The sequence below is a fragment of the Dromiciops gliroides genome, chromosome 6 (genome assembly GCF_019393635.1).
Source record: "Dromiciops gliroides isolate mDroGli1 chromosome 6, mDroGli1.pri, whole genome shotgun sequence".
Taxonomy (NCBI): domain Eukaryota; kingdom Metazoa; phylum Chordata; class Mammalia; order Microbiotheria; family Microbiotheriidae; genus Dromiciops; species Dromiciops gliroides.
In genome coordinates, this window is record NC_057866.1 from 166,362,972 (window position 1) to 166,381,911 (window position 18,940).

Sequence of the window (18,940 nt, forward strand, 5' to 3'; positions counted from 1 at the left end):
CTCGACTCCAAATCCAGAGCTCTCTCCACTATACCACACTGCCTTTCCCAATGTACTCTCCTCACAAAAACTGCAAAGTGAGTAATGTTATTATCCCCATTTGACAGATGAAGAAACTGAGACTTAGAGAAATGAAATGACTTGCCCACAGTAACATGGCTAGTAAGTATTAGCACCAAGATTCAAATCCATCGGCCTTTTCATGCCAAGTTCAGACAGTGTTCTTTCTGTTACATTCTATTTTATTAGCAAACCAGACTAGGGGAGGGTAGAGCTTAGTACAGTTCCTGGCCCTCAGTAGGTGTTTAATCAATGTTTATTGAAAGATATAGTCTGGTCGTCCACAGATCTAAATCTGAGACCATTGACATAGGTCACTTTAACTTCTTGAGGAATAATAACAACAGTTGTTTTAATCTATTTCAAACTGCTGTTGTGAAAAAGTACTTCTGTATGTCTTAAACTAAGGCAGTTCGGTGGAGCAGTGGCTAGAGCACTGCCCCTGGAGTCAGGAAGACCTGAGTTCAAATTTGGCTGCAAGCACTTATGAGCTGGGTGACCCCATGGCAAGTCACTTACCCCTGTCCACCTCAGTTTCCTCATCTGTAAAATGAACTGGAGAAGGAAATGGCAAACCGCTGCAGTTATCTTTGCTGCAAAGACTCCAAATGGGGTCACAGAGAGTCAGACACAACTGAAACAACTGATCAGCAACAGCAAAATCTCTTCAACTGCAGTAAAAGTGTGAGAATCGTTGTGGTTCCACCCAGAGAATTTCCCCCAAAATTTAGACTGGACTCCAGCCTTCTGTTACAATGTGAATTTAATTGAATGAATGAATGATTCAGTGAGAGATTCCGGTAACAAATGCCGGAAACAACCCGAATATCCAAAACCCCACAAAAGAGCCAAATAAATCGTGGTGGGTTAGTGAAGTGGAATGTTAGTTCCCCATAAAAAGTTCAGATATGAAACATAGAAAGAAATACAGCAAGGCTCATAGGAAGTGATCCAGAATGATGAAAGCAAAATTAGGACAACCCGTATGCTGACTCCCACTCTATAAAATATGACTAACAGAATCCTTCAAATCCAGACAGAAGAGAAGTAGGGAGGAAACAGAGGGCAAATAAGATGGCACAGTAGAGTTGGGTCTATTTTTTTTTTGGCTGTTGTCAAAGTTTTTCCCCTTTTCATTTAAAATATAACTAGTTTGGAGTTTGATTTTACATGTGATTTTATTCCTTATTTGGCTCCTTTCTGTGTTTTTTTTTTTCCCCCGGTTCAGGTTGTTTTGAAATTTACATATTTTTTTAACAAAATAAAAAATTCCATCATCGAAGTCAGAGCTGATCCTTCTCCTCCATCATCTGCCAATTTTGCTGATGGCATGTTCATCTTTCCTAATATGACATAGCCTCTCAGCATCTGAGTATCTCTCCATTTACAACTCTTCCCCCAAACAGGTTTTCCTATTCCCTTCTTTCAGACATCATCTTCTCCGCCATGAGGCCTCTCCTCTCCTTCGGTCCTGCGTTCAGCACAAATTCTTGATTTCCACTAAGGCACGTTTTTGCAAGGTTGCAATTGTCACATAGCCCAGGAGTCTAAATGTAATTTCAAGCTACCCACTGGTGATATTTGATGAATAGCTTTATCATGTTTGGTCTAGTGTTTCATTTTTCCTACCTCAAACGAAGAGGGGGAAATCTATGTGTATCAACTTCAATCGTGAAAAATGTTCTATTTGCTTCTAGCCTAAATGAAACTCAGTCATCAGGTTCATTCCGTCTAACAAAACAGTGAATCATTTTATTTTTAAATCATTCATGAACAAAATAAGCATATGTTAAGACCTTGACCGTGGCAAGTGTTTAGGGAATGGGGAATAATAGAGCGTTTTGGTTAGTTTGATACCTTCAACACTTGATAGCTGTGTGACTTTGGTGCCCATTTGACCTCTCTCTATGTATGACCTTTAGATTCCTTATTTACAAAGTGGACAAAATAATACTCATACTGCTAACCTCACAGAGTTGTTCTAAGACTCAAATGAGAATATAAATGGATAAAACATTGGACCTGGAATCAAGAACACCTGAATTCAAATCTGGCCCAGACACTTAATAACTGTGTGACCCTGGGCAAATCACTTCACCCTGTCTGCCTCATTTTCCTCATCTGTAAAATGAGCTGGTGAAAGAAATGGCAAACCACTCCAGTTATCTTTGCCAAGAAAATCCCTAAATGGGGTCATGAAGAGTTGGACATGACTGAAATGGCTCAACAACAAACGTGTGTGTGTGTGTGTGTGTACGTACAAACACATAGTGCTTTGCAAACTTTAAAACACTACATAAATGTCAATTTTCAATTTATTCTTATTATATTCACAATTTAAATCAATACAATAGATTCTCTTCTCCCCTCCCATCCCCCATCTTCTTTTGAAAATGAAACATTTGACTAAACATGATAAATCTGTTTATCAGCTCTCACCAGTGGGGAGCTTGACCTTAATTTGATAGAGTTCAGACAGAAATGGTTCTCAAACTGGTTGCTATCCTGCTATTGTTCAGTTATGTTTAATGTTCTACAGACTTTTTCACGTGTAGATAAAAAATGACTGCCTTTTATAATTACCTTTTGTAGGCTCACTGAAAGCATCTTATTATCTTGTTTTTCTCTTCTATTTCAATGGCATTCAGACAGGAAACATCCTGGTCTAAAGCACTAGCCTGCTATTATTCTTTTGTGTTTAGTGTTCTGTGGTCTTTGTCATGGATGGATAAAATAAAAGATTTTTGTAATTGAATTAAAGTATTAGCATATAAACTTATCTGTGGGCTCCCAGAAAGCAGCTTCAGTACAACTCCAGTAGCCCACAAGGTGAAGGGGATGATACATATGTACTTCATCCTGTTCCCATATGAGGTTTTGATTTTTTTTGCTGGATCTTCATATATTTTGATAGCTTTAAAATGATTATTTCATTCTCATCATTTTTCAGCAAGAGTGAAGAGTTCAGATAGAAATGATTCTGAGACAAGTTGCTATCCTGCTGCTATTATCTTATATTAAATTTTCTTTGTACAGTTACACAGATGGATGCAATTTTTATTGTTCCTAGCACATTGTCTGGAACATATTAAGTGCTTAATAAATGCTTGCTTGTGAATAAAAATAATAAAAAGAGAAGTCTTTGGTTAACTGAAGTTTCATAGGCTGATAGATTTACTAGTGTAAAGAAACTTACAAGAACTTTTTTCCTTTGTTTAAAATCTTTAAAATATATTAAATTATTTTATCTGGCGGTAGAAAGCACCCCAAGGTTCATCTAGAGCCAGCTCCCCTCTTTATACAGCTGAGGAGTTGGACGTTCAGAGAGGGAAGTTCACATAGACAGTCAATAGCAGAGATAGAATTCTTCCATGTCTCCCTGCTTCAATGCAGGACTTTCTCCACAGAGTGATGTTGCCTCTTCCACTTTGCTAACTTAGTAACTGGAGCATAATGAAAGAAACTGGATCTTTTTCAAACACTGAGCTTCTTGCACTGCAGCAAAGGTTTCATTTTGAAGCTCAGGCATGGTCAGTACTGGGTATAAAAAGGTGTCACTCTGCTATCTACACCTGCCCTTCATCTGCTTATGTAGAAGGTCTACAGCTCTCCAGATGTGCCCTTGATGAAATCCTTTGTTTTCTAATGCTCAGTTCCTTTTTCCTAGAAGTAGACTTGAGAATGAAATAATTTCAGTAACTTGAGAGATTTGGTTAAATTAGACTTTCTTGAGTTACATGAAAGTTCAGATTTTTTAAAAATTTGGCCAGTTAGAATTTTGCTGAAACATGCTAAGAACACATATTTCTTCGGCACTTAAGGTTGACAAAGCATTTTCCTCATAACGATGTAAGAGTAGATTTAAGTAGTCATACCCCCATTTTAGAGATGAAGAAACTGAGATTCAGGGATGGTTGGGCACTTGCCTGTGATCACATAGCTTTGTAATTGTCAGAGCTGTCATTTTAATTAAAAGTCAGGAAGGAGAAAGAAGATCGATTTTGAAGGCAGAAGTCTAGAATTCCAGTGTTGGCTCTGCCACTTGTCTCTTGGGTCAGCATTGACAAAACGTTTCCCTTCTCTTGGCTTCTTTCTTTTTTTGTCAAATGAAGGGAAGGTGAATTAATCATTTCAAGAGGCTCTCTTAGCTCTTGAAGTGTGATCATGAGCCTACCCATTTTTTGGTCGGCCCCAACCATCTCTGAATCAGAGTCCCAAGAGGAGAGACTCAGATGCAGATTCCATGCCTCTGGATGCTTAGAACCTGTGCACTATTTACTCTATGTCCTGGCTTAGAGGGTGTGTCATTGCATTTATTATCATTTTGCTCATTAAGGAAGTCAGTCTGCTAAGCAAGTTTGACAGCAGTGGGGCTCAGTGTTCCCTAATTGCATGGACTGTGTTTTAGTAGTGACTACAGCTTGAAATGTCCAGGGTCTAGGCTGGTGAAGATTTTGGAATCATCCTCAAACTCCTTGTGTGATGTAGAAGCATCCAGCGAGGTCTTGGCCCTTGTGCTGCTGTTTTATCAGGAGGAAGCTGATATGGGACATGATGAAGCCCCACCTGCTTTCACCGTCTGCCGACCCTAGGGCTGGAGGATGTCAGCTCCCAGCATCAGTGGGGCCGCAGGCATTCCTTTGATTGAAAAGAACCATTACTTTGAATTAATGGAAATATCCTTATTTTTTCAGGTACCTGATCCCATGCAACCACATGATGATGAGTCAGAGGTGGGCTGTGAAAGAAAGAGATTGCTATTCCGTTTCTGCTGCTAAGCTGCTCGCTCTGACCCCTGTGTGCTGTTCCAGTGGGATTACTCTGACTCTTGGGAACCAGGAACGGGACTACATCCTTTGGTCCAAGTTCATGCACAGTGATTCAGGTGGGAACTTGCTTGGAGTTGTCTTGAAATAGAAAGGAACCACATTCCTTTTCTGCATCTATGGGGTATCTGTATCGGGGTAGACAGAGCATCCATCATGCCATAAATCCAAACAGGTGAAGGCCGCCTCTTCACTTCATAAATGTCTAGTCTGGGGGTGTGGTTCTTTTCCTTTATGAATTACGTACACAGTAATTAATACTGAATTTACAAAAACAACAGCAGAGGCCTTCCCTTATTTATTGCTTCCAAATCTTTCTTTTAAGGAGGATCCCTAATGGTTCCCTACAGTCAGAGATGGAAAGACATATGTCTCCAAAACCAAGTTTGCTTATTAACTAAGCATCCAAATTTGAATTAGACCATACTGAAACGCCTGGCTAGCCTGACTGCATATGGCTGGATTCCTAATATTCAGCTATAAAGGTTTAAGTATAGGAGAAGAAAGATGGCAGCCGGCTGTGTATGGTGCAGGGTGAATGGGAGCAATTAATACATACTGCATTGTCTACAAATACTTAATATAGCAGTTGTGTATTTTGACTGAACAGATTCATAATATACAGATTAAGTATGTGGCATCCTAGATCTGCTCAGGTGGATGGAACAATATATTTGTGTTTTGGTTGGTTGGTTTTAGGAACTGAAAGTGCAACTCTGTGAATTATATCTATATCCATCTCTGTATACCCATATCCATAGCAATATCATCTATATCTATCTCTATCTCTATCTTCTTTCCACCTGTCTTAATATTATCTTAACATTATTAAATTTAGGCAATGCCTCTTTTTTTGTGCATATGTAGGCAGTTGGGGTTAAGTGACTTGCCCAAGGTCACACAGCTAGTAAGTGTTAAGTGTCTGAGGCCGGATTTGAACTCAGGTCCTCCTGACTCCACTGCACCACCTAGCTGCTCCTAGGCAATGCCTCTTAAATGAATTATCTTGGGAAAAATATAGACACAGTAATGCCACTAATTATAAGCTGTACCTAGGTTTCATATGAGCCTCCTTTGAACCAGTATGGATATATTTAATTCAATAAACATTTATTATGCACCTACTGTGTGATCAATAATAAATGTTTAGGACCTGGAATTAGAAATGCACAATTGAAACAGTCCCTCCCTTCAAGAGGCTTATCTTCTTTTGTGGGTTACATAACCATACAGTAAAATAATAAAATGTGGTAAGGAATTGGAGAAAGGAGTTCCATGATCAGTCCATTCGTTGTGTAGATAGGTAAAGAGAAAATATATTCATATATCACTGAAAGGTGACCCTTTCAGTGGTCCTGACTGTGTCCTAATGACCAGGGAAGAATATATACACTGTTGGTACTTACTCTTGTTCCCAAGACCTGGCTTCCAATCCAAGCTTTGTCTTAAAACATAGATTGTGATTAATAACTTTTGGTTTTATGTCACCTAAATTTCCCCCTATAATAGTAGGTGGCAACTATTAGATACAATTGGAATCAGGAAGACCAGAGTTAAAAATCTTGCCTCAGATGCTCTAGACTGAGTCACTTACCTTCTGTCTCCCTTGGTTTCCTCAAATGTAAAATGGGAATAATAGTATCATCTACCTCCCCAGGTTATTGTGAGCATCAAATGAAATAATATTTGTAAAGCTCAGTGCTTGCTACATAGTAGGCACTTAATAAATGCTAACTTTTCTCTCTCCTTCCTTTCCCCCTTCCCCCATTTCTGCCTTTCCTCCTATCCCTCCCTCCTTTCCTTTTTCGCCCTCCTTCCCTCCCTCCCTCCCTCCCTCTTTAGTCTTTCCTTAATACAAAGAATTTCAGCCTTTGATATTTACCACTTATGAGACTTTGGGCAAGTCATTTCAGGTTCCTCATCTGGAGGGTTGGGATATATGACCCTTACAATTTAAAATCTTTGATCCCCATGCATTTTTATAATGTCATTCTGCTATTGAATTGACCTCTAAATAGAACAGGAGTTCATGGATCCCTTAATTTCAGGGGCACCTTGAACATGGGTGGGAGGAAATATATATATATATATTTATATATATATATATATAATATATATAATATATATATATTATATATTTATATATATATGTATATTTATATTTACATGTCTATATACACACATACATATATGTATATGTGTGTGTGTGTATATTCACTAACCTCTAACTGAAATTTAGCATTTCCTTCAATTATTCAAAAACACTACTCTGAGAAGGGATCCGTAGGTTTCACCAGACTGCTAAAGAGGGTCCTTGACAAACAGAGAGGTTAACAACTCCCAGATAGACTATCTTTATGAGTGGGTTCCCCTGCTTGAGAAGGGCATCAATCATGTTTGGCTTTATACATTTTTAGAAATTAATGTTTCCTCGTTAGTGTTGGTGTTTGTGCATTCCCATGGCACAGAGGGCCCCTGTCAGATTGATCGGATCATGGCACGGCGTGCTAGAAGGGTCCAGGTCTGGGAGCTTATCTGGCCCAGCCCTCTCCCTCTCTGGTGATTCTCTGTGCTGGTACAGGAAGATAACTTCCTCTCGCATCGATTTTGCTGGGCAGAGCAGAGAGGATTTCGTGTACCTTGCTGGTTGCTAATTTTTCACATTTACCTCTCAGTGCTACAAAAATGGAGCCCATCTTTTAAAAAAATTTGCTCTAGGTGTTCAGCACTGGTTCAGGACACTTTTGGTGCTTAAAAACAACAGCCTTTGAAGCTGGGAAATGGCTTTTTATTGCAGGAGTTAATTCTTTTTTCCCTCTAATACATTAATTTTATTAGTAAGCGAGCGGCAGATCAGCGAGTTTGCTGTTGTGAGGATACAGCTTAAATTTTGACATTTTACATTATGTCGAATGGGGAACCATTTTGAGTCTGAAAAAAGTTATGGGGCATGACTCCCAAATACCACCTTCCCCTTGGCCCCCAGCAGCAGAGACCCCATGGTGAATTAAATACAGCTGAAGTCATCTGAAAGATGCACCCACCACCTTCAGACATCTGACTTCAAGGGCAGAGAAGGATGTGGATAATAGAAGAAAACAGCCTGAGGAGTCTGGAATCTCTCTGGATGTATTTTTGGGGGGAGTGAGATTATTTCATCTTTGTAACACATTTTCCCCAACTGGTGATCCAACAGTCCAGTCTATGAAGCAAATGCTTCTTAGTCATTATGCTGGATGCTTGGGATCATAATTATAGTAATAGCCACCATTTATCCAGTGCTTTAAGAATTTGCAAAAGGCTTGCATCTTTTATCTCATTTCATCCTTACAGCAACCCTGTGAGGTGCTCTTATTAGCCCCATTTTAGATGAGAGAGCTTAAATGACTTGTCTCAGGTTGTGCCGCGTTATCTACCAGCTGGTGAATATCTGAGTCTAAGGCTTATGTCTAACGCAAGATTTGAACTTAGGTTTTTCGGTGTTCACGTCTACTGCTCTACCCGATTGCTTATTTGACCAGATCATGATTTTACTTAGTGTAGGGAACTCCTAGTGTGGAAACTGCCTCTCTAATTCAGTCCTTATGACCTCTTTTGCAAGGGCAGGTAGTGTTACAGGGGACAGAGCACTGGGCTTAGAGTCAGAAAGACCAGAGTTCAAATTTCACCTCAGACACTTACTAGCTGTGTGACCCTGAGTAAGTCACAATCCCAATTGCCTTAAATATCCAGGGCCATCTCCAGTCTTTCTGATGTATATCTTGCCACTGGATCCAGATGGCTCTGGAGGAGAGAGTGACTTTGCACAGCCCTCCCTTACTTAAATCCAATTCACTGCAAGTCATGACATCACCTCCTGATGCCATGGTCCTTTTCGAGAACACAGGACAAACAACAACAATATGGCCCCTTTGCAATCTTAGATGTTTCAAGGGGGAAATGGACCTTACCCAGAAGGGATCACACAGCCAGAACATGTCCCAGGTGGGATTTGAACTGGGATCCTGCTGACTCCAAGGTTGGCTGTCTTTACACTGTGCCAGGCTTCCTCTAGAAGTTGGAGATGCAAAGATGGAAATGAATAGTCTCTGCTCTCAAGAAGCTGCCATTCTGCTGAGGAAGAGAATGTGGTCATGGGAACTCATGTTTGTAGAATGCCTTAAGGTTTACAAAGCACTTTCCTCATAACAACCTCCTAAGGTAGGTTGTGTAAATGTTTACACATTTTACACAGGATATTTAGAGAATTAATGATATGCCCACAGGCACATAATGAGTAAGTCTCCATACTAGGTCAAGGGGCTGGGTCTACTTGCTCAAATGATTTTTTTGGGTTGGAACTAAGCTTTGAAAGTTAATGTGGGGGCAGCTAGGTGGCGCAGTGGATAAGCACCAGCCCTGGATTCAGGAAAATCTGAGTTCCAATATGGACTCAGACACTTGACACTTACTAGCTATGTGACCCTAGGCAAGTCACTTAACCCTCATTGCCCTGCAAAAAAAAAGAAAAGAAAAGGAAGGAAGGAAGGAAGGAAGGAAGGAAGGAAGGAAGGAAGGAAGGAAGGAAGGAAGGAAGGAAGGAAGGAAGGAAGGAAGAAAGAAAGAAAAAGAAAGAAAAAAGAAAGAAAAGAAAAGAAGGGAGGAAGAAAGAGAGAGAGAGAAAGAAAGAAGGAAGGAAGGTGATTCACATACATTTTTAGTTGGGAGGGGACAGTTTTATTGGTGAAGAACCTGGGAACGGCATATTAATGTGCCACTCTGGGAAAAATGGATAATTGTCAAGATGGAAGAAATCTCTTCTGTGTTAAGAAAAATGTGGGCAAGGAAATACTTTATCTTTGTGTTCCTCCCTTTCAGATCACACGGATTCAATCCCATATGTGTTGCTGGCAGTAGGCTGTTAGGGTGGTCTTTGGTATATTGTGAACATTACTCAGCACAGTGCTCGACACATAGTAGGCTCATTGACTGACTGTGATATTGCAGTGTTAATGAACCTTTCTGAGAACCCCACTCAGGACCACTGAGTGCCTTTGGTGGTTCTGTGGACACTGTGGTTCCCCACAATCTCAGACTGCAACACCATTGCAATCTTATGCTTCTAGGCTCTTCTCCCCTCCCCCTCCCCTTCCTCCATCAGTGTGGAGAGCTTCAGGTGTAGAAACTCCTTCCATCTGTAACTTAAGGTCTTAGCGTTGTCTGGAAGAGTAAGAGCTTCACTTGCCTAGGACCACACAGCTAGTGTCAGAGGGACAGGATTGGAACTCAGGTCTTCTTGACTCCAAGGCCAACCTTCTCTTGACTATTCCATGCTACCTCTTACTTCTTCCTCTTAAACAAACAACGCTTAGTTGTCTTAACATATTCTTATTTCACTGTACAAAATGCTTCTCTCTGCGTCATGTCCCCAAAGCATTCTCATGAGGTAGATAGTGTGAGTCCTTGTTCCCTACTTTTCAGATAAGGAAACTTATTCTTAGAAAAATGAAGCGACTTTACTGAGGTCATAGAGTAAGCAATGGATGCAGAATCTGAACCCAGGACTCCTGATTCTATATCTAGCTAGTGCTCTCACTAAAACATGCTTCCAATAAAACTTTAAAGAAATAGATATTTCCCTGCATATGTTTCTTTCTGAGAGAGCATTTCATTTTTGCAGTGTAAATATTTTTCCATCTGATAACTTATCCTGGAAATGGCTAGATCCAGGCCCTTTGATATCCCCTTCTTGGCTTACATCCTTCGGGTTAGCAAAGAGTTTCTGTTCTTGTTGGGCTTTTTTTTTTTTTAATCGATGAAAAAATCATATTCTGTTTTGAATTGTGCTTGCCTTTCATTTCAGACTCTGGAGAGCAGCCTCCTCCTGAGGAAGTGTCTCCGTCGGCCTGCATTGTGGAGTATGGCAAAGCCTTGGACATTAGCTACCTTCAGTACCTCTGGGAGGCCCATAATAACATCAGCCACTGCATGAAGGACTGCCAAGTCTGGTCTGCTCTTTATGACGGAGAATCCCCTGACCCTGAAACCTTTCTGTCCAACCTGAAGGAGGAGAACAGCACCACCGTGTCCTACCCAGTGCTGAGGACACAGCAGCAGTCAGCCAGCCGTCCTGGTGCTCAGCTCACACACAAGAAGGAGAAGAGCCAGACGGAGCTGGAATGGGATGACAGCTATGATACGGGAATGTCTGCCCAGGCTGGAGGGAGCCCCTCTCAGCCCTGTGAGGATCTGGAGAACCCAGCTCCTCCAGTCCCCATCGACCCCCCCCAAGCACATCCAGGAGATGAAGAAGAACGCCATCATGCTGTTCAAAGGCTCTTACATCGAGGAATCTGACTTTCAGGACGATGTCATGGTTTACAGGCTCTGTGCTGAGAAAGACGCCCAGGACAGCCATGGCGTCAAGGGGGAGCCCCTGAAGTCTCCGGGTTCCCCCCTGAACAACGGGCCCCTCGGCGGTGCCCCAGCACACAGAGAGATTCTGAACAAGAACAAAATAGGATCAATTCAAGCTCGAGTCATGAAGAGCCCGAGGAAGAGTCCCACCAGAGCCCTCCCAGGGTGGCCTCGCCATCCATCTCCGAGTCAGCCCAGGCCGTGCCACTGGAGGCCGACCACAATCCTGGTGTGATGGTCGCCAGCCCGGATGGTGAAGATTTCATTACCCAGTATGAGAAAATCATCAAAGAACTGGACTCTGGCTCTGAGGGGTTGATGGAAGAAAATTTCCCCACACCTGCTCCCTCACCTCCTGTGCTGAAGGAGGAAGGGGAGAAGAAGGAAGAAATGAAAGAAGGAGAGGAAACAAGCGAGGCAGAAGAAAGGAGGGAGGATGAAGAAGAGGAAGAGGAGGAGGACTTTGAGCATTTTGTAGCTGAGGCTCCTTCAGTAGAAAGCTTACCTTCCCCCTTTGGGACCAAAGATCAGAATGTCTTTCCTACTCGTCACACGAGGACACAGCGGGCCCCCTTTACAGGTGACGATTTCAGCAACTTTGCTGCTCTTTTCTGACAGTAATGATGTATATTAGAGGCAGGAAAATCAGGTAGGGGAGAGGAAGAGTGTGCTCTGTTGACTCAATGCAAGGATGAAGGTATTTTATGGTATTATTTAGTAGAATCTTTCTCTTTTTAGGATTAAAAGCTTTCTTTTAATTTCTTCAAGGAAAAACATAAAACCAAATGAAAATTTACATAGACGAAACTTCCTTTCCTATAAGAAAATTGTAAAATTAAATAGTCTTATCTTTAACAATGGCAAATAAAATGAAGCAGCAGGATGTTTGATCTTTAAATAGAAGTAATGACAATAGCCGACATTCATACAGGATCACAGAATTTATGTCTGGAAGGGACTTTAGAATAGCTGGATTATGTTCAAAAAGACATTGGTTCTGGTTTAATAGCATTTCCTGAAGGCTATTCCAGTGAAGTGCAAATTCGCAGACAGGTCCTATTGCCCTGGAAAGGTTTCCAGTACAGTCCTGTACCAGGCAGGAGAAGGATGCCCCTTGCTTCCCATCTGACAAGCTGGCCATAAAGGGATGAACCTTTCAGGCGCAGCAACTGTCCAAGACCATCTGATAAGACCAAGTACTTGGAATTTGCCTTGGTCGTGCAATACCTCCATCAATGATATCACAGCTCCTTGAAGTCTTCAGTAGGATGGAGGGGAATGATTGATCTTGCTGTCTAATTATCTTGGCAAAGTGACGCGTTTAGAGTTGTCTTCTGGGGGATATTTGGACCTGCAATTTTACCTTAGTAGGGACTCCCTGTGAGGAAAACTCCCTCCACCAGTGCAGGTTAACAACTATTCTACAGATTATAGTCTTAGAGAATGGCTTAAATTGCTGAATGGCCAACTAGACTCCAGGGTCACACAGCCAATATGTGTCAGAGGAGGGTCTTGAGCCCAGGCCTTCCTGATTCTGACAGCCTTCTGTCCATTGTACGCATGTGTGTGTGTGTGTGTGTGTGTGTGTGTGTGTGTGTGTGTGCGCGCTCGCCTGCACACTCACGCACACACACACACACACACACACACACACACACACACACACACTCTTTCTCTACAATATGCAGAGACCTATGTGTATCTATATACACCCATATAGGTAGATCTCTCTGTTTCTATCTGAAAATATATATGAAGCTTTGCTCAGTGTATATGTGCTTGTACATAACTTTATAGGTTTTTTTTTAAATCCCCTTTTAACGTCTTCCCCTGGTATTACATATGCTCATTCTCTGTTTCATCTCTCCATCTGCTGACTATGTACTAAAAGAAGGAATGGTTTCCATTAGTCTTAGTGTTTTCTAATGATATCTCCTATTTGCACATCCCTGTTTACTCTGCCAACAGGTGGTGGTGGAGATTCTATTGGGGGGGGGCAGCCTATTTGAGATAAGCCAATTTAACTAGGAATTCATTACTAAAAATAGATCTCTATTGATACCTCTGTTAAAGAGGAGGAGGATACATTCCAGTGATGACTCTGTCAGAAACTTCACAACGGGATGTAGTAATACTATAGTATTACTATACTATACTATACTATACTATACTATACTATACTATACTATACTATACTATACTATACTATACTATACTATACTATACTATACTATACTATACTATAGATGTAAGATTTGTTCCTTGATGGCACAACATGGATTTGAAGGTTAAATACTAAATATCATGAAATGTGACTTAAAACATAAAATCTAGGAGTCTTGGGACAGAGGACTGGGTTTGGACTCCTGGGTATGAACGAGTAGTATTGACCTTTACTTAACCAGGGAATGGGGTAGGGGCAAAAGTTTGGAAGGGAGAGGACCTTTAGAGGGGGAGGTAGATTTATTTTGAGGGTAAGCAGGTGATAGGTAGGTGGTAGGCCAGGCTCATCCTTCCCATGGTAGTAGATAGGGGTTAGGAGTTAGGGAAGCATAGCAGACTCTCTCTTTGAGCCCCTCCAAATTAATCTAAAACAGCTGTTCTTAACCTTTTTTAGTGTCGTGGTCCCCTCTTGGTAGTCTGGGGAAGCCTATGGACCCTCTGCTCAGATTAAGGTTTTTAAATGCATAAAATAAAATACATAGGGTTATAAAGGAAACCAATTATATTCTATTAATGATCAAAGTAATTTATAAAAAAAAGTTCCTGACTCCCCAGAAACCTTTGTTCTAAAAGAAGTAAATGAGCTTAATCTTTGGGACTAAGAAAGTAAGCTCTGAATAAATTTCAGGGGTTCTTCTACCAAGAGCCCTGCTTCTTCTTGCCTATCTCCCTAGATGCTTACTACTTAATTCCTGAGATAACTTAAATTAGGAAAGGCATCTCCCGTTACTTTTGATTCCATGATTGTATGGGCATTTTATTTTTATTTTTATCTTTTTATTTTTAGTAATGAGGGAGAGAGAGGGACTAACAACTGGGAAAACCAGAAGAGACCTGTAGGAATTGGTACTTGAACTGAGTTTTAAAGGGATCTAGATATTTCAGGAGACAGAACATTCCATGCTTGGGGTGGGGGGGACCAGCCTATGCAGAGCAGAGGTGGAAGATGGGTTGTTGTGGATGGGGAACACCAGGGAGGCCAATTTGGCTGGATTCTAGAATTTGTGGGGATTCGAGTGGAATAAGAAAAATAGTCTGGAACCATTTTGTGAAGGGCATTATATGCCAAAGGAGGGCGTTTGTTATTTAATCTTAGAGGTAAGGGAGGGCATCACTGAAACTTCTTGAGCGAGGGAACGGTGTGATAGGGTTGTTTTGAGGAAAGCATTTTGTAAGTTTTTAAGACTGATAGAAATATGAATAATTATTGGATGTCTCCCCTTTGTTTCTAAGATCCAGGTTTTTCCCCCCCTTTTATGTTTTTAGTGTCTAGGAGCAATTCCATGTATCCCTGAAAGGAACAAACATCTCTATCACTCAGTTTCATGCCTTTCTCAGCACAGGCTTTAGGCTACAGTTGTTTTTTAATTTTTTTCCCTTTAAATTTTATGGTGTTTGTTTTTAATAGACTGCTTCTGTTTCATTTGAGGGGTTTTATTAGCTTCTACAGCCCAGTGCTTGCAGACTGAAGCATCTAGTGATGAAATCTGTTTTCATTTTCTTAAACTCATATTAATGTTGGCCCACTCTTCTTAAGACTCTCCCATTCATCAAATCTTATGTGCTTTCATTACAAATAATGCTGCGGTTTAGGGGGTGTCATCAATAGCTAAGCTGAAAAACCAAACCCACAAATCCCCATTACTGTTATTTACTGTGACACTTTGATGGCAAAAATCTAAAACTTCTACAAGTAATTTTGTTGATGTTAAATCTCTTCTTTCATGATTTTCCCTGTCTTGAGTGAACTTGGGCTGCATAAAATGTACTAGTTTTATTCTGATACAAATGAGTGGAAACATCCTTTTTTTATGTCCTGGTTCTGTTTACTTTGTTTTGTTTTTGATTTTTGTTTTGCGGGGCAGTGAGGGTTAAGTGACTTGTCCAGAGTCACACAACTAGTAAGTGTCAAGTAGTATCTGAGGTTGGATTTGAACTCAGGTCCTCCTGAATCCAGGGTCAGTGTCTCATCCACTGTGCCACCTAGCTGCCCCCTATGACCTGGTTCTGTGATCCCACTGATGCCATAGTATAAGTAAGACTGTGGGACGGCTTTCTTTCTGACCTTAGAGGTCAGCAATGGTTATCAACCTGTGCCTAATGTTGAAATGAGAACAGTAGGTCTCCTCTCTTCTCCTTCCTTCACTGCGATGCATGACCTCAGGCTGATCTGGTCCTTCCTCTTTGCCCCTTTAGTAGAAGATTACTCCTGTTTTGCAGATGCATTACAAAAATCTTCATGCATCTCAAACCTCCACTAATTGCTAAAGCTATATTTTAACATATTCCATGCTTAGCAGTATCATGGAGAAGAAGTAAGCCTTGAATGTAAGAGATCAATGCAATTCCACTTAATTCACCAGGGTTTTATCAAACATTCACTGGCTTGGCAACTTGGCAGTGGCTGGAAGGTTGGTTTTAAAGTCAGGAAGAAAAGAAAAAAAAAGTCAGGAAAATCTGGGCTTGAGCCATTGCCTTGGATGGAGTTATATATGCAGGGCTGTGACCATACACAAATAACTGGACCTCTCTCATTGCTTCAAGCAACTCTCTGAGATTCCAAGTCATAGTTGGGTTTGTCAGTCTACATTGGTGAAGGGAGTTTCCACACTTGGAATTGCCCACAATGATGAAAGTCCCGATCTGAACCCCTCAGAACAAACCAAACCAAACAAAAAAGCCTTCGTAATAAAGGATAAAAAGGAAATAGTCCCTGCCCTCAAGAAACTTCCATTCTACTTAGGGGAATAAAACTTGTATATGACTATGCAAATACAAAGTAATTTTGTGGTGGGGTGGGGGGTGGATCACGAAAGGCTTTGTGGAGCACTTGGCATCTGAGCCGTGCTCAGAAGAAAGCTTAGGCGTCTGAGAAGTGGAGGTGAGGAAGGAAGGTATCCCATACATGGGGATGGCCAGGTCAAAGGGATGGAGGTGAGAATTAGAGTGTCATGTGTGAGGAACTGAAAAGACATTGTACCTTTATCAGGGAAGACAGAAAGGGAATGAATGTATAACGAGGCTGGATAGGTAAGTTGGGCCCAGGTTGGGAAGTCCTTCAAAAGCCAGAACAGTTTATTTATTTATTTTTTATCTTAGAGGCCATAGGGTGCTCCTGGGATTATTGAGCAAGGCAATGACGTGGTCAAATTTATGCTTAAGAATGACTTTGGCACCTTTGTGGAGGAGGACTTGGAGTCTGGAGAGGTTTGAGGCAAGGATACCAAGTAGATGGCTGTGGCAGTGAGCGAGGGGAGTGGTGATCCAAGGTTGTGTATATGTGAACAGAGAGAAGGGAGAGGAGGTTGTGAGAGAGAGGGTGTAGGTGAAAATGGCAAGACTGGATGAGGAGCCGAGGGTAAATACCACTGTGGTTATGAACTGGAGAGACTAGAGGAAGAGTGGTGCCTTCTCTGGAAACAAAGATGTTTGGGAAAAGGAGTTGGGTTTGGGGGAAAAGTTAATGAATTCTTCTTTTGACATGTTGAATTGGGTGAAGTTTAGGAAACAGTGACCAGGTCACTCTGCCTAGAACTTAGAGGACATAATGTGGAACGCTGGGCAGTAGAGATGGATAAGGAGCCTAGACCCATGCTGGGAAGGGCTATAAATGTCAAATAGCAGTGGCAAGAGGAAGACGCTGTTACTCCCTGAGCCTGGGGAGCGACATTGTCAGATTTGTGTTTTGGGGAGATGATTTTGGCAGCTGTTGATCTAAAGACATGCTACAATGTGTTGCCTTTTTATTTTAGATTTATCTGCCCAGCCTGATTATTTTTATAACCATCATGATTTACAATTTGCCGTGTGGAAGCTGCTACCAGTGGTCAGTCTGCCATATTTGGTGTGTGTGTGTGGGGGGGGGGGGTGGGATTAGGTGGGCTTGGCAGCCATTTTTCACTTACGTGTGTGGAGTCTGAGTAGACCTGAGAAAGACTTCAGGATTCTTTTCCCAGTGGTTACCCTAGTTGTGAGGGGGAGCAGGAGAAAAAATGCACATGTAGCTAACTAATATCCAAGTGTTTTGTTTTCCCCTGCAGGACCATTTATCAGTGTGGTGCTGTCGAAGTTGGAGAACATGCTGGAGAATTCCTTGCATGTTAATTTGCTGCTTATCGGGATCATTACTCAGCTGGCCAGCTACCCCCAACCCCTCCTCCGATCTTTCTTGCTGAACACCAACATGGTCTTTCAGCCCAGTGTTCGATCCTTGTATCAGGTATGTTTGCCTGCTTCCCATTTGTACCTGCTGCCTGCTCTGGCAGCTAATTTGTGAGAGGCCCCCTTCCTTCCCCCACTCACCCATTTTTATTTCCCTTCATCCATATGAATTTGTCTTTGTTCCTTGTTCTCCTGCCCTGATTAGGCTTGTCTCAGAGAGTATCCCCTTGCATAAACTGCAAGGCTTCATTTTGTTCCACGGTCTGGTGTTTGTGCTATCAAGAAAACCCAGACATTTTCTTTCTTTCTTTTTTTTTTTTTTTAGTGAGGCAATTGGGGTTAAGTGACTTGCCCAGGGTCACACAGCTAGTAAGTGTTAAGTGTCTGAGGCCGGATTTGAACTCAGGTACTCCTGACTTCAGTGCTCTATCCACTGTGCCACCTAGCTGCCCAAACCCAGACATTTTCAAATGAACACAAAGAGTCCTCCCCTCAGATGCCGTCCCTGTAAGATATTGAAGAGTGAGTGTGGAACTCATTGTGGAGCATGAAGAGGCCGGGATTCATTCACATGGTCATCGCCCTGCCTGGGTCCCTCCCCTCTCGAATCTGTCCTCCACACAGCTAACAAACTGCTCTTCCTAAATCACTCCCATTAGATTGTAAGCCTTTTGAGAGCAGGCTCTCTTTCCTCTTTCTTAATTGTATACCTAGTGCTTAGCAGAGGGCCCAGCACACATGTAATATGAGCTTTCTAAATGTTTACTGACTGTTCTCTGAAGCTCAGATCCCACTGTGTCACCTCCTACATCCTTCACTGATTCCCTGGTACCTCCAGCATATAGTATTATGTAGCATTTTTTTTTTTTGGTGGGGCACTGAGGGTTAAGTGACTTGCCCAGCATCACACAGCTAGTGTCAAGTGTCTGAGGTCAAATTTGAACTCAGGTTCTCCTGAATCCAGGACCAGTGCTTAATCCATTGCGCCACCCAGCTGCCTCAGCCTGGGATTTAAAGTCTTCCACAAGCTGGTGCCCACACCCCCTTTTCTAAGGCTTGGTTCTCCTTCCAGAATTCTCTGATGCAGTCATCCCGACCTGTTCTCTGTGGATGACATATCATCATGTCTAGAATGAACTATCTCCTTGCCTCCCTGTGATAAGGTCCCTAGCTTTCTTCAAGCGCAGCCTGGGGAGGGGGCTGGGCATGGGGGGGGGCTCTCTGCTGCCCCCCTCCTCCAAGTCACTTCATCTTGCCTTCTGTATACTTTGAAT

At 41.9% G+C, this 18,940-nt stretch overlaps 1 protein-coding gene across 1 annotated transcript in view; it reads left to right on the plus strand.

Annotated features, from left to right (window-relative positions):
- The window catches only part of FHIP1A (FHF complex subunit HOOK interacting protein 1A), a 394,460-nt gene that overhangs the window by 357,156 nt on the left and 18,364 nt on the right, over window positions 1-18,940 (plus strand). The window contains 5 exon segments of the mRNA XM_043970067.1: window positions 4,755-4,945; window positions 10,729-11,147; window positions 11,149-11,340; window positions 11,343-11,862; window positions 17,546-17,724. Of these exon segments, the coding sequence (XP_043826002.1) occupies window positions 4,755-4,945; window positions 10,729-11,147; window positions 11,149-11,340; window positions 11,343-11,862; window positions 17,546-17,724 (1,501 nt within the window).